Source organism: Odontesthes bonariensis, chromosome 4, assembly GCF_027942865.1.
Source record: "Odontesthes bonariensis isolate fOdoBon6 chromosome 4, fOdoBon6.hap1, whole genome shotgun sequence".
Lineage (NCBI taxonomy): Eukaryota > Metazoa > Chordata > Actinopteri > Atheriniformes > Atherinopsidae > Odontesthes > Odontesthes bonariensis.
Window position 1 is genome coordinate 42092088 of NC_134509.1, and position 15837 is coordinate 42107924.

General features: G+C 42.2%; 1 protein-coding gene across 5 annotated transcripts in view; it reads left to right on the top strand.

Moving 5' to 3' along the window:
- The window catches only part of LOC142379109 (glutamate receptor 2-like), a 135439-nt gene that overhangs the window by 51487 nt on the left and 68115 nt on the right, over window positions 1–15837 (top strand). For all 5 annotated transcript variants that reach the window (XR_012769650.1, XM_075464236.1, XM_075464234.1 and 2 more), the window contains exons 14-16: window positions 2393–2547; window positions 7153–7351; window positions 12202–12449. Coding sequence is in view for 4 of the 5 variants with exons in the window: in XM_075464236.1 (XP_075320351.1) it covers window positions 2393–2547; window positions 7153–7351; window positions 12202–12449 (602 nt within the window). In the remaining variant the exon portion in view is untranslated. The remainder of the gene's footprint in view (window positions 1–2392; window positions 2548–7152; window positions 7352–12201; window positions 12450–15837) is intronic.

Here is a 15837-nt window from a genome sequence, read left to right on the forward strand (position 1 = left end):
CATTTTCTCGTATTTGAGGCGTGGTTTACGAATGCCTAGAGCCGTTTATTGGGCGCTACGAATGTCTATCAAATGACGTCAGGTTCTTCCCATGCTGCTTTGCGCGCGATTCATAGCCAATTGTATCACTTATACCAGATGACGACAGAAATTCGACGAGGAAGAAGAAAAAAATGGAAAATAAAAGTAAACTTGCGCTCTAAGCTACTTAAATTGACAACAAAATAGGCCTATATGCTATATTCTACATGATTTTTTTATGTTGTAGAGTTGTGAATTTATTTTAATAATGGAGAAATTGAGCAGCCTTGCTTTGTTGTCTACAGTAGTAGATCAACCCTCATCTTACTTTGAAGCTCCAAGCTCCCAGAAGTGACGTCGACGCCGCTTTAGCAGCAGAAAAGCAATCAGGCTTGTGTTGATGATAATAATAAACTCCTGGACTATGTACAAACTTCCAAATGCATCGTTTTGTGAGTACAGACCATATTTGTACTACTGTAGAAGTTTGGTGTCATGGCATGTGGTTTTAGTGTGGTAATTTTGGAGATACTGCCAGGGTCCGTTAGCGCTTGTGCTAAGCTATTCGGGATAACTCGGTAACTCAGCTGATGTTCAGCCAATATCGGAAAAACTTCGGGTGGGCTACTTGGCTGGATGTCACGGTTCAAATGACCCTAGGGTGAATCTACTCCGAAACACTTTCTAAAGGCCCATTTATGCCCTACGGAACCGGACGAAATTCGTCTGTCCGGTCCATACGTTGCTCCCGGAGCTTCTGTTCATGCCTCCGTCCGTATTGCGCACGTCCGTAAGAAATCCTCTAGAGGGAGGTATTATATTGAGTCATTGTCGGCCGCGGGTTTGAGAAACATGGCGTCAATTGAGGAAGTTGCAGTCATACAAATGTATATACCCCCTGACCATCTCACAAATCCTCTCCTCCATTACCTGGCATTTTTAAATCTTAAAATGTTTTAATCTCCTACTCTTCGTTCTTCTTCTTCCTCCATAACTTCCGGAGCCAACACGCTCCTGACTCTCTACTGCCCCCACGAATTCCTCTGGTATTGCTCCGTTTCGCCCGGAGCTCACCGGATTGCTAAGCTCTTGACCTACGGACAAACTGACGGATGAAACGCCCCCCGGAACCGGGTGAAAGCGTCCGTTTCCGTAGTTAACGTAGGGCATAAATGGGCCTTTAGGCTGCATTGAACGGTAACGTTGTGTCCGCTGTTATGTTGGATTAACACTCTACAAGCTTCGGTGTAGCGCATAGACGTCGTCATCGTCTTGCTGCCCCCCCCCCGTTCTGTGATTGGTTCCAAAACTCTGGCAAAAATAAGGGCGGTGGTTTCCAGGCTGACTTTGCAGTGAGAATGAAATCGAGCGCAAAGCAGCATGGGAATTCCCAGGCTACCTGCTAACAGGTCTTCGGGTGTGCAGCAGGTGTGCAGCAGCACGGGGGGGGGGGTTGTTTCAGAGTTTGGGGACAGGTCAGGACTGCAAGCATCAATACTGCCATCACAGAAGTGGAAATGAGCTTTGCTCATTGGGGCCCTGATCCAAGCCCGTCCCATCCCAGAGCCTGGCTGCAGGGACTGCTTGCTGACAGCAGGCTGGATGCTCCTTTGGCTCTTTGCTCCATTTCTTCCAACAAAGATCTGGAACACTGATGGCTCTGACCACAGCACACGTTTCCACCGTGTGACGCTCCAGCCCAGATGTCTCCAAATTCCTCCAGATTCCTTGAATGCTTTAATGAGTTTCTGCTCTGTAGAAGGAGAAATGTGCAAATCCCTTCCAATCTTTCTTTGAGGGAACTTTGGACAAACTTGAGATCCTCTGAACATCTTTGCCCCTCAAAGACTTTGTCAAATCTTGACATCATCTGTCTGAAATAGTATTATTGGCTTTGTTTTACCTCACTAAGCAGTAAATTCTCCCCGTCCCAGTGGTTTTTGGGATCTGTTGCAGGTCTGAAATGTAAAAATGTTTAACTGATCAAATGAAGCTGATGAGACAAAAGATGAAATATGCATTTTCCACTCCATCCCAACCTTTTCAGATTTTTTTTTTGTTTTTCTATCTCGTCTTCCATCTCTGGGAATTGAAAAAAAAGGTAAGATGTGGGCCTTAAGGTCACACTTTTTTGTACTGGTTTGGTCAAACTACTGTTTTCATGGTCTGGACAATGCTCATTCAAAGAGTTGATGAAATGTTCTTTCCTGACAAAGCTGGACTGTTTTGTCCACCACGACAGAAACATGCTAATTGTTTCTTTAATAGTGTTTCTGTTTCCCACTGGAATACTGTACTATTTGTCAGAGAAAAATGATTGAAATCTAAAACATGATCATTCTAATGACATGCTCATGTTCCATCACTGTAGGTGTCTAGATTCAGCCCTTATGAGTGGACACTCGAGGAACCAGAGGATGGAGCGTTGCCCCTGACAACTGAATCCAACAATGAGTTTGGGATTTTTAACTCCCTTTGGTTCTCTTTGGGGGCTTTCATGAGGCAGGGTTGTGACATTTCACCAAGGTTTGTATAGCAGTTTAACCACAACTCGTTCCTACTATTAGCTGTTGATAATACCAGTGGTGCCACTCCTGAGGTTGTTGTAAATAGTTCATAAATCTTACCTAGCAGGTAATGAGGAACAGGTTACTAATGCTGGAGCCACCTCAGCTCTTAGTATCAGAAATTCCACAAGATGTTGAAACCATTCTTTAAAGATTCAGCTCTTTGTTGACATGACTGCATCATGTCATTTCAGCAGATTAATTCCACTGAACTCCTGATAATGCCAATGAAACCAGTTTCGGTCAGCTTTTGCTTTGTGACATTATTACTAACCATGACACAAAATCTGGTTATTTATGATGCACATATTCAACAACAATCAAATCAAATCAAATTTATTTGTATAGCACATTTCATGTACAAACAGTTCAAAGTGCTTTACATAAAATAAAAGCATTGCAGCAGGGAGTGCAAGAAGCATTAAAAATACATAAAAGAATATAAAGAGAAACAAATAAAATCATTTAAATTAATTTAAAAACAAGCAACAGTCCAGATAAGTTAAAAGATATTTCATGCATAGACACATGAGAACAGAAATGTTTTTAACCTGGATTTAAAAATGTCTCAATTTGGGGAAAGTTTAATCTCCACTGGCAGTTTGTTCCACTTGTTTGCAGCATAACAGCTAAATGCTGCTTCTCCATGTTTAGTCTGGACTCTGGACTAGACCAGCTGACCTGAGTCCTTGGATCTAAGAGCTCTGCTGGGTTTATATTCTCTGAACATATCACAGATGTATTTTGGGCCTAAACCGTTCTGGGATTTGTAAACCATCAGCAGACTTTTAAAATCTATTCTGTGACTGACTGGAAGCCAGAGTAAAGATTTTAAAGCTGCTGTGATGTGTTCAGATCTCTTAGTCCGGGTTAAAACTCCAGCAGCAGCGTTCTGGATGAGCTGCAGATGTGTAATGCTCTTTTTGGGAAGTCCAGTTAAAAGAGCATTACAGTGATGGAGTCTACTGGAGATGAATGCATGGATGAGTTTTTCCTGGTCTTTTTGGGAGAGGAAACCTTTAATTCTGCTGATGTTTCTGAGATGGTAAAAAGCTGCCTTGGTGACAGCTTTGATGTGGCTGCTGAAAGTCAGATCTGAGTCTATCAACACTCCGAGGTTACCAACTTGGTCAGTGATTGTAAGGCCCCGAGTCTCAAGATATTTACCAACGCTGACCCTCTTCTCTTTGCTCCCAAACAGAATTATCTCAGTTTTGTCTTCATTTAATTGTAGAAAATTCTCTCTCATCCAGGTGTTTACTTCCTCCAGACACTGACACAATACGTCTGCTGGGCTGCAGTCGTCCGGTGACAGAGACACATAAAGTTGTGTATCGTCTGCATAACTGAGATAATTGATGTTACAATTCTGCAATATCTGACCCAAAGGGAGCATATATAAGTTAAACAGAAGAGGTCTAACAATTGACCCCTGGGGGACTCCACAAGTCATGGCCACTCGCTCAGATTCATAGCTGCCAATTGTAACAAAATAACTCCGGCCTTCTAAGTAGGACCTGAACCAGTTAAGGACCGCTCCAGAAAGTCCAACCCAGTTTTCCAGCCTGTGCAACAGGATTCTGTGATCTACAGTATCAAACGCAGCGCTAAGGTCCAACAGAACCAGGACTGAAACATTACCAGAATCAGTATTCAACCTGATGTCGTTTAACACTTTGACCAGAGCTGTTTCAGTGCTGTGATGACGTCTGAAGCCTGATTGAAAGTTATCAAGACTTCCACTTTCATTCAGAAAGTCGTTGAGCTGGTTAAATACAACTTTCTCAATAATCTTAGATATAAAAGAGAGATTAGAGACAGGTCTGTAGCTGTTCATCATAGAGGCGTCTAGAGTTCTCTTCTTTAGGAGAGGCTTAATGGCAGCTGTCTTTAGTGACTTGGGAAAAATGCCTGATGCCAGTGAGCTGTTAACTATTTGTAGGAGATCACTTTCTACTGAGGTAAAAACAGTTTTTAAAAAGTCGGATGGTATTATGTCCAGAGTGCAAGTTGTTGATTTCAGATGCCGAACTGTTTCCTCTAGGATTTTTAAATCAACAATATTAAATTGTGACAACGTCAGAGTTATTTCTAGGTTTTAGACACAGATTAGTTTTCTTGTTTGTCTGTGTTGCGTGAATGTTTTGTCTAATCGTTTTGATTTTTTTGGCTAAAAAAGTTGGCAAATTCGTTGCATTTCTCAGTGGAGAGGAGGTCTGGGTTTGACTGTTTAGGAGGATTTGTGAGTTTTTCAACCATAGCAAACAGAGTTGTTGACATTCTTATTAATCATTTCAGATAAATGCAGCTGTCTGGCCTTGCACAGCTCATTGTTAGAACTACGCAGGCTTTCTTTGTACAGCTCATAGTGAATCTGAAGCTTTGTTTTCCTCCATTTACGTTCAGCTTTCCTGCATTCTCTTTTCAGATTTTTGACCGTAGTGGTGTTTCTCCATGGGGTTTTCTGTTTGATCAAGGTGCTCTTGATTCTTATCGGTGCAACAGCTTCCATTACATTAAAAATTTTCAAGTTAAAATTATCCAGCATTCCTTCAACCGACTGCGCTGATTGTTGGTAACATAGCTATGGCCTCCCTAAACTGAGCACTTGTTTTCTCATTGATGTACCTCTTCTTAACTGAGAAGCTGGTTGTTTGAACATTCTGAGTGATATGTAAAACAAATAAAATACAAAAATGGTCAGACAAGGCCAAATCAATAACCACAACAGAAGAAATATCAACACCTTTAGAAATGAGCAGGTCCAGAATGTGACCTCGAAGGTGGGTAGGTTCTGTTACATGTTGCCACAAACCAAACATGTCCAGCACAGAAGAAAATTCTTTGGCATTACCATCCGTCATATTATCTGTGTGAATGTTAAAATCCCCGGTCAAGATAAAATGGTTAAAATCAGTTGAAATAACAGACAATAATTCAGAAAAATCATCAATAAAACTTGCACAGTATCCTGGAGATCTGTAAATGATTAAGAACAGGATTTTAGGAACACCCTTTAAAATAAAACTCAGATATTCAAAAGAAGTGAATTCACCAAATGAGATCTCTTTACACTGGAATGTATCTTTAAATAAGGCAGCCTCCCCCCCACCTTTCCTCCCATTTCGGCATTTATCCATAAAACTAAAGTTTGGGGGAGCTGCTTCATTAAGAACAGTAGCACTTGTGCTCTCTGTTAACCATGTTTCTGTCAGAAAAAGAAAATCTAAATTGTGTGAAATTATGAAGTCATTAACTAACAGTGACTTATTGGACAGAGATCTAATATTAAGTAAGGCTAGCTTTGTGGAGTTTACACTGGTCTCTGTTGTATTCTGAGTTGTACGTGGTATCGTTAACAGATTAGATAGATTCACCCAGCAGGTTGACTGTTTTCGATTCCTTCTTTTACTAACTAATACAGGAATCCTATTGGGCCCTAGCTTGTTCTCAGAACAGCTGTCAGAAGTCAGACTTCTATAGCAGGGACCCTGAACACATCATGGCACAACAATGCTTATGTGGCTGGATGGACGTGATGCTGGAGTAGGTTGTTGTAGCCGTTTTAACATTAGAGTACACAGGCCATTTTGATGAGGAGGAGCAGACTGCAAAGCAACAGATGGAACTAACCTGCATGTCATATGGCAACATTTGATGGGGTGTACTTAGACACTATTCAAAAGTATTTGAACACTGTATGGTCCTTAAAACATCGCAGTAAGGGCTTGTGGTTTGTTGGCGTTTCCTGCTGTGCACACTGTCACTGCATTTAGGAGCTGGAGCTGAGAACCAAAGTGTTAAGGTTAACCAGTGGGCAGGATCCTGAATGAGACTGAGATGAGGAAGTAAGCGAAAGACAAGTGATTTTATTTACAAGGTGATAGAAATGTGCAGCAATGGTTCTCTGTTCAGCAATGGTTCTCCTGTAGCAAGTCTGTGGCTCTGTGATGGAGATGCAGGTTAGACAGCATCTGAGTTAACTTTAATCTCGGCTTTGAACAAAGGGGCGTGCCGGCCCGTGGACTCGTGTAACGAAACTTGGATCGTCCTGTGCGGCAGAAAAATGGCAGTTAAGGTCGGCGGTGCAGAGTGGCTTTTCCTGTAGATGGTTCCTTGAGGTTGGTGTTTGGTAATCTGTTTTTCCTGGTCTCTCAAATGTGGGTGAACAACGATCTGGGATCTGGGAACCTCTGGGAGACTGGAGCTTAAAAACCAGGGTCAGCAGGATGATTAACAGGAGGAGCCACCCAGTCCAAAAACACACAGACCCTTACACAAACTGCAGATGTTTCAGTTGGAAAGCGTTAATCATGGCCACCAATGTCAGATTCCAAAAACAAACAGGCATTCACATGAAGTTTGCTGAAGTTTTGTTCAATTCATCCCTGTCATGGTGGTGCAATACCAAAGGTCAGATTTTATATTTACCTAAGCAGTCAACAACATTATTGCAGTTTCTAGAGCAGCCACGAAGCAGTCCCATGAAAAAGTAAGGCGAGTGCTCACGTTAGAAACTGTAATTACAGCAGAACTTGAACTCTGTGTGTCTTTGTGTGTGCAGGTCACTTTCAGGTCGCATCGTTGGAGGGGTGTGGTGGTTTTTCACTCTGATTATTATCTCATCATACACTGCCAACCTGGCTGCCTTCCTGACGGTGGAGAGGATGGTTTCTCCCATTGAGAGTGCTGAAGACCTCGCTAAACAGACAGACATAGCATATGGGACACTGGACTCTGGATCCACCAAGGAATTCTTCAGGGTAAAGAACTTGTAGAAGCTGCAATACACAGAAATGACTACACTGGTTCAGAAATGTAACTTACAGATGAGTTTTAGATAATGCATGACAATACACACAGAGACACACCATCTATGTCTCTTTATTGTCATTGTAGCAATGAAACGTCAAGTCAAGTCAAGTCAAAGTTTATTTATAATGCACTTTTAAAACAACAATAGCAGCTGACCAAAGTGCTAACAGGAAGGCCTAAAATAAAAAGTAAAAAAAAAAAAAAAAAAACGACTTGAGGAACGTATATCAAAACGTATAAAAAGTGCTTGTAAACATGAGACTGTGTTGTAATGAAAAGTGCATTAGTGCACTACCTGAGCTTAACAGCATTTAGCATGGTAATGGCTGAAGGGAAGAAGCTGTTTCTGACTGTTTGTTTTAGTCTTAATGGATCTGAAACATCTAACTGATGGCAGGGCCTGATGGGTTCTGAAGAATCAATTCAATTCATTTTATCTATATAGCGCCAAATCACAACAAATGTTATCTCAAGGCACTTCAATAATACAGTCCAATTCAAGCCAATTAGAGTCAAATTCATTGTAATCCAATAAAATCCAATTAATTAAATTCAAAACCCAGCTCTTCCAACCTCCAGCACATTCTCCTCCCTTGAGGTTAATGATGCCACGGAGTCCCTCTGCTCTACACTGAGCTCATGTCTGGATGGTCTGTGTCCTCTATCCACCAAACCCGCTCCATCCTCCCAGTCCCACCCTTGGCTTAATGATACTCTCTGATCGCTGCGCACCAACCTCAGAGCTGCTGAAAGGAAATGGCACAAATCAAAAGATCCTGCAGATCTAAATTCCAGGCACTACTGTCATCATTCTCATCCAGTGTCACTGATGGAAAAACGACTTTCTACATTGACAAGATTCACAGTACTACTGACACCCGGAAATATTTTTCCACATTCAAAACTTAATCCTCCGCCTCCTGCTTCCAATCCGAAGGCAGAACCTTTCCCTCATTCTTTACTGACAAAGTGGCAGCTATTAGCAAACAGTTTACCCAACTGCCCACACCCGAACCTTGTCTAAACATGTGTGCCACTAACTCAGCATGCAGAAGTCCTACTGCATCATTTTCTTCATTCACCCCTCTCACTGAGAGCTGTGTGTCTTAGGTAAGGTAAGTTTTTTTGTAGAGCACAAGGAAATTCAAAGTGCTTTACAGCTACATAAAATCACAAGAAGGCAAATAAAATCATTCCATAAAACATAAAAATAATCATTAATTAATTAGATTAAAAGTGAAGAGTGCAGATAAAACACTTTCAGGTGTCATATGCACAGCTAAATAGAACTGTTTTCAGCCTGGATTTAAACATTGTCAGAGTTGAGGCCTGTCTCACATCTTCTGGAAGACTGTTCCAGATGTTAGGAGCATAAAACTGAAACGCAGCCTCACCTTGTTTAGTCCTGACTCTGGGCCCCAGCAGGAGACCCCTCTCTGAGGCAGGAGACCCCTCCCTGAGGTTCTCAGAGCCCGAGTTGGTTCATATGGCTCTAACATGTCAGAGATGTACTTTGGCGCTTGACCATGAAGAGACTTGTACACAAGCAGAGCTGTTTTAAAGTCTATTCTCTGAGCGACAGGAAGCCAGTGCAGAGACCTGAGCACTGGACTAATATGGTGGTATTTCCTGGTTCTAGTCAGGACTCGAGCAACAGCGTTCTGGATGTACTGCAGCTGTCTTACAGCCCGTTTAGAGCCCAGTGAGCAGGCCGTTACAGCAGTCTAACCTGCTGGAGACAAACGCATGGATCAGTCTCTCTAAGTCTGGTTTAGACACTATTCCTTTGATTCTGGCAATGTTTTTTAGATGGTAAAAAGCTGCTGATGTTACGGATTTAATGTGGCTGTTCAAGTTCAGGTCTGTCCAATATTACCCCGAGATTGGTGACTGATAACACTTTCTCTTTGTTTCTGTGGGCCACAGACAATGATTTCAGTTTTGTCTGAGTTTAGCTGGAGGAAATTGTTTTGCATCCACACACTGATCTGTTCGATGCAGCGACACAATGTATCTACAGGCCCGTGTTCTCCTGCTGTCAGTGACACGTAGATCTGAGTGTCATCTGCATAGTTGTGGTAGGACACATTATAGCTGCGTATTAGCTGGCCTGATGGAAGCATGTACAGATTGCACAATAGGGGTCCCAGGATTGACCCCTGGGGAACCCCACAGGTCATAGCCATTTGGTCTCAGACACAGATACCAATTTCAACAAAATATTTCCTGTCCTCCAGATAGGACTTGAACCAGTTTAAAGCACGACCAGAGATTCCCACCCAGTCTTCTAACCTCTGTAATAAGATTGCATGGTCAATTGTGTCAAAGGCAGCACTCAGGTTACCTGCATCTGTGTTCAGGCGGATGTCATTTGTCACCTTGATCAGAGCTGTCTCAGTGCTGTGGTGGGGCCTAAAGCCTGATTGGAAAGTATCAAAAGCATTGTTAGACAGGAGAAAGTCACTAAGCTGTTGGTATACAACTTTTTCTAGGAAAATCTAGAAAAAACTTCTCACATGTAGCCGTCCTACTACATGCCTGCTGGACCCTGTTCCTACTAATCTATTCCAATCCATAACTCCTACTGTAACTGCAGCAGTCACACATGTTTAATGCTTCACTGACATCGGGCACATTTCCTAACACATTCAAGCAAGCTCAGGTTACACCGCTGCTCAAGAAACCTTCCCTCCCTCCGACTCATGTGGAGAACTATCGGCCGGTCTCCCTCATCCTGTTTCTGTTGTTGAAAACCATTGAAAGAGCAGTCTTTAACTCATTGGCTGCCAGCCAGTTTCAGTGCAGAGAGAGCCATACTGCCAAGTGTTTTACAGTATTTTGACTGATTTTCCAAGACCCACAGAAAACTGTGTCTTATTCAATTCAATTCATTTTTATTTATATAGCGCCAAATACAACAAATGTCATCTCAAGGCACTTAGATAGTAAGTCCAATTCAAGCCAATTGGAATTCAATTAATTAATAATAATCATAATTCATAAAATAATCCAATTCGTTCATATAGAGCCAATTCAAAAACAATTTCCTAGCTAAGAAAACCAACAGATTACACTGAAAACTTTTTGTTTTTCGGTCCAATCTCCCGGCCTGAGCGACGTGCCTGAGGCGACTGTGGAGAGAAACGACTCCCTTTGAACAGGAAGAAACCTCTGGCAGAACCAGACTCAGGAAGGGTGGCCATCCGCCTCGACCAGCTGGGGTTTGAGAAGACAGAAGGGGGGGGGGGGGGGCCGCCGCCGCCACCGCGGCGGCACTGTAACACCATTCAAAGGATATCTGTTTGAACAGGGAAACACGAGTTCATGACCACAATAATGTCACATATACATGAAGAGAGTAAAGTGAGGAAAGGTGTGACAGATGAGGCCCCCCAGCAGTCTAGGCCTATAGCAGCTTAACTATGGGATGTTTCAGGATCACCTGAGCCATCCCTATTCAAGGTAAACACAAGAAACTTGTGCTAACGAAAATAAATAAATAAATAAATAAAGGACCAGACTCAGTGAGTAATTCCCTATACTCCCTATATAGATCCATATATAGAACCATCTTTTACAGCCACAAGCTACCTCAGCCTCTCACCAACTGCACACCAGTCACAGCGGGGTGGGGATGCAAACCCTGGTTCGGGTAGGGGGAGAAATAAAAGAGGTAAGATAAGCGGGAATGGGATTCAAACCCTGGTTCGGGTAGGGGGTAATGAAAGTATAGAAGGTGCCAGAGGTGGAGGCAGGACAAGACATGACTTATGACTATGTACACACCGAAATTACCAAACGAAAGAGTAGACTCTCTTCTTTCATCAGGAAAAAAAGTTTGTTTCTACCATTTTCAGTCCTTTAGTAATAGACAGTAGAACATAGGTTGGTTTCACCAAAAACAGCTGTTTGACCAAAAAAACGGAGAAAACACGCTTCTTTTTTTTGTGCAAAGTGGCACTGCTGCCACCTTGCGGGTAATTTTGCCAGTATATTCTCTGTTTAGTGTTTACAAGCCTAAGATTTAGTGACAAACTCCACTAGATTGTCCCCCAGCCCGCTCCGTTAAAAAACGCAATTGACGTCTATAGACGTCTTTGGCAGTGAACGTTTTTTTTTAAATTGATGTCTATAGACGTCAATGGCACCGAAAGAGTTAAGCAGGTAACTGATAACCTCTCACAAAACAACCTCCTTGATCCAAACCAATCTGGGTTTAAAAGTGGACACTCCACTGAAACGGCTTTGTTGGCTGTGACAAAATATTCCAATTAATTCATATAGAGCCAATTCAAAAACAATTTCCTAGCTAAGGAAACCAACAGATTGCACCAAAACTTGTCTTCAGTCCAATCTCCCGTCCTGAGCGTGCCTTTTTGACGAACCTTTAACCAGCTCTGAGGTTTGCATGTTTCTTTCCCCTGGGAAATTGAATAAGCCTTTGTGCAACTTCAGTGTTATCTACAAAGCATCCCTAAATTGAGACTTGCACTCTACAACTGTCTGTTCATCAATTATTTCTAACACAAATACAGGATGAGTTGGGACCTCACATAAATCAGAATCTGTACTTTTCTCAGCCACCGATAAGGTGAACAGTCGTACACAGTCACAGTTTTTCACTTCCATGAGCTGAAAACTTATACGACTGCTGTAAGACTTTTGTTATGGAAGTCAAACCTAAAGTCTGTCACCTCTCTACATCCCATATCTACAGTTTATCTGCCTAATGGTGCAAGGTACTGAAATGTACCTATTGTTTATATTAACTTGTGGTATATATGTCTCTGTTTTTTAGCGTTCTAAAATTGCCTTGTTTGACAAGATGTGGCAGTACATGAAATCAGCAGAACCATCGGTTTTTGTCAAGAAAACATCAGAGGGCGTACTACGTGTCAGGAAGTCCAAAGGAAAATACGCCTACCTGTTGGAGTCCACCATGAATGAGTACATCGAGCAGAGAAAACCCTGTGACACTATGAAAGTGGGAGGAAACCTGGACTCCAAAGGCTACGGCATTGCTACGCCCAAAGGATCCCCATTAAGGTGGGTGGATCAGTATAACAATGCTAGCCAACCTGCACTGCCAAGTACCATTCACACTACTAACCTGCTGCCTAGCATACTGCTCCCCTCCACATTCACATAGTTCTTTTCTCCACATTGGAAACTGTGAGTAAGTAATGCAACTGCTCTGTGCATTGATGAGTGGATCCAGAATTTTGCTCCCTCAGTGCACAGAAGCCACAGTAAAGACCAGAAAACACTGACTGACTATGTGCTGTAGCAGTCAGTTGGTCATTAGTCAGTGTGTGAGCGGCTGCTCTGTTCATGTGCAGCAATGCTCAGGAAAAAAATCTTCCATGGGTCTAGTCCCCAGCCTTAGAACCAGTGGGGTTTTGCAGTATGCGAGTGTGATGAATGGAGCATGGCGGCTTACTCGTTGTTATAATAATCCACCTACCCTGATGACATCATCTCAGTGGTTTGTATTTTTACCGTGGTTACCACCTCTGACCAGAGGCTAGTGGTGGTTGCCGTGATGATTGGGTGAGGGGTTGTTTAAGTTAGATGTCAGGTCTTAAACAATACTTGTTATGATATCATGATACATCCTGAATGTAGAGTATTCTGACCTTATTCTGCTTTAAGCATCCCTCAAAGGGTTAAATGTATAAAGGTTCATTTAAGGTTCATTTAGAGTAATTTGTATATTTCCAAATATTTCTTCAAAACAAAGTAAATTCTCAGGTTGTCTCACTTGACATATTCATGATGTCCTGGTTCTTTAAGACCTGAATATGAGTTTTTTGTGACCTATTAGTTTCTAACCTTTTTTTGTGTTTGTGTGTCTGAATCTGATTTTCTTTTTCAAAATGTTTAAACAGACGAAAGATAAATACTTACAAAAGATCTCGTTAGAAAACCTTTACTCCCATGCTAGTGGCGCGTTCATTATACATGATCCTCAGTAACCTTTTCAAAAAAGAAAAAAAGAGATTATCACATGTTCTTACACTTAACACTCAGAGAGGGAAGTTTCTAAGTAGTTTAGTTGTGGAGAGGATTGATTTGTCTGAAATGCCATGGCATATTCAGTCATGTCACAAAATGACTAAAACTTCACAATTATGATGTAAACACTGCAATTTTTTTTCATAAAGAAAGGAATGATTATCAACATGTTTGATAGACCTTTAGGAGCTTTACAGTGGGACTCTTCTTAGGCCTGCACAAAGATGGCGGCACCAGCATTGAGCTGTGCAGAAACCAATGCTGCAAACCTCAATAAATTAAATCAACTTTGGAAAGAAGAATGGGCTAAATTTCCTCCACAACCATGTGAGAGACTGATAACGTCGTGCAGAAAACCATTACTTACTAAAGTGTAAGGGAATTTTGAAGGGAGTTCCAATCATTTGCTGCAGCAAAACGAAAGGAATTCTGTCCGAAGACAGTGCGGGCTTCGGAATAGATAGAGTAATGACATCATTGGACCTCAGGTGGTAGTTGTTATGGGAAAGGTTGGAGAGGTATTGAGGTGTTTTCCCTAGAAGAGTCTTGTAGATAAATAGAAACCAATGGTGAAGTCGCCTGTTGTGGAGGGAGGGCCAGCCTATTAGTTTATACAGATCACAATGATGGGTGGAAAAAGGTCCACCAACGGCAAAACAGATGGCTGAGTGGTGGAGAGCATCCAGGCAGTTAAAGGCACACTTTGAAGCCATTTTATAGATGACATCACCATAATCAAACAGAGGGAGTATGGTCATCTTCACCAGAGTATGTTTGGCAGAGTGTGTGAATGAAGCCGTATGGAACCCCAATCTGGCCTTAACTTTGGCCTGCAGGGTATTGATGTGAGACTTGAAAGAAAGTGTGGTCCAGCCAGAGACCGAGGTATTTGTAGGAGCTGACAAACTCCAGTTCTGAGCCGTCAGCACAGGTGATCTTGGGGGGGCAGGTGACACTGTTTTTTTCTGACTGAATAACATACAATAAGTAGGTGAAGGTCATGAAAGGACTTCGATAGAAGTGAGGCTGTGTTGGAGGGTGGATGCGTGATTTATCAGTGACGGTTATGTCATCAAATTTCATAGAGGTGGGTAGGGTAGGGGGAGTGAGTTTATTTTCCATAGACTTGACTGTTTTCCAGAACTTCTTGGGGTCAGTGCTACATGATGAGAATTTCTCCTTGAAGTGATTGATTTTAGCTGACCTAATTGCCTGTGTGTTTTTATTTCTACGTTGCCTGAAGGCAAGCCAGTCAACAGGAGACTGAGAGGACCTGGCTCTCCGCCATAAGGCATCATCCATAGAGGGGATGAGGTTCATTCTCTCCCAGTTCACGGCTGCCACATCATGTAGAAAGGCCTGGATATCAAACTTCTTCAGAGAGTGTTTGATCACAATCATAGTTGGGCGTTTGACTGAGAGGCCAGAGTGAATGCATGCAATGGCGCAGTGATCGCTGATAATTAGATGGAGTATTAGTTAGAATAAGGTTGATTAATGTGGCAGCTGTGGGAGATTTCAAGCGGAGGTGCCACTTTCAAATCTTGCTGGCTCTCCAGGATTACCAACCATGCCTTTAAAGCATTGAATTGCTGTGTAACTAAGACAGGAGGGTTGAACACATCCCAATTCAAATCACCTAAAATGACAAACTCTAAGGAGATATGAGGAGCCAGAAGTTCACTGAGCGATGAAAGTGCACAAGCAGGGGCAGAGGGTGGTCTATAACCACCGGCAATAGAAAGAGAGAAGGTTGTTGATCATTTCAGTTTTAAAACTAACAATTCAAATTGTTTCGGGACAGCTTTAGATAAAGATACAGAACATTGCAAATGTTCTTTTACAAAGATAGGCACTCCCCCACCCTTAGTGGCTCGATCTTGGAGAAAGACATTGTAACCCGGTATTAGGATGTCAGAGTTTGTAACACTTTGCTTAAACCATGTTTCAGAGATAGCTAAGACATCAGGATTAGCAGTGTGTATCCAAGATTTTACCTGATCAAATTTAGGCAACAAACTGCGGATGTTAACATGTAAAAATCCCAATGATTTGCGATCACAATAATCATTAAATGTTAAATCAGAAGGAATAGGAGTAGCGTCACCAGTAGCAGGTCCAGGGTTTGGGTGAAGGTTGCCAGAGGTTAACAACATGAGGATGATTCACACACGTCGGAGAACAGAGCCAAAATAATATCAATGTTTAACATTCACAGAGGGCTTAATCAAAATTGAAGAGGAAAATATAGTGAGCTGCTGCAATAGCATATAAGAGTACTATGGAATCACGTGTTCAACAATGGGCTATAGCAGGTATAGAAAGTTTACTCTCCGTGTATGTGTCAAGGATCACACGACACAAGGTTTACCGTTACTGTGGTTTACTTGAACTGAAGAATCCAACCGCTCGCGCCAGG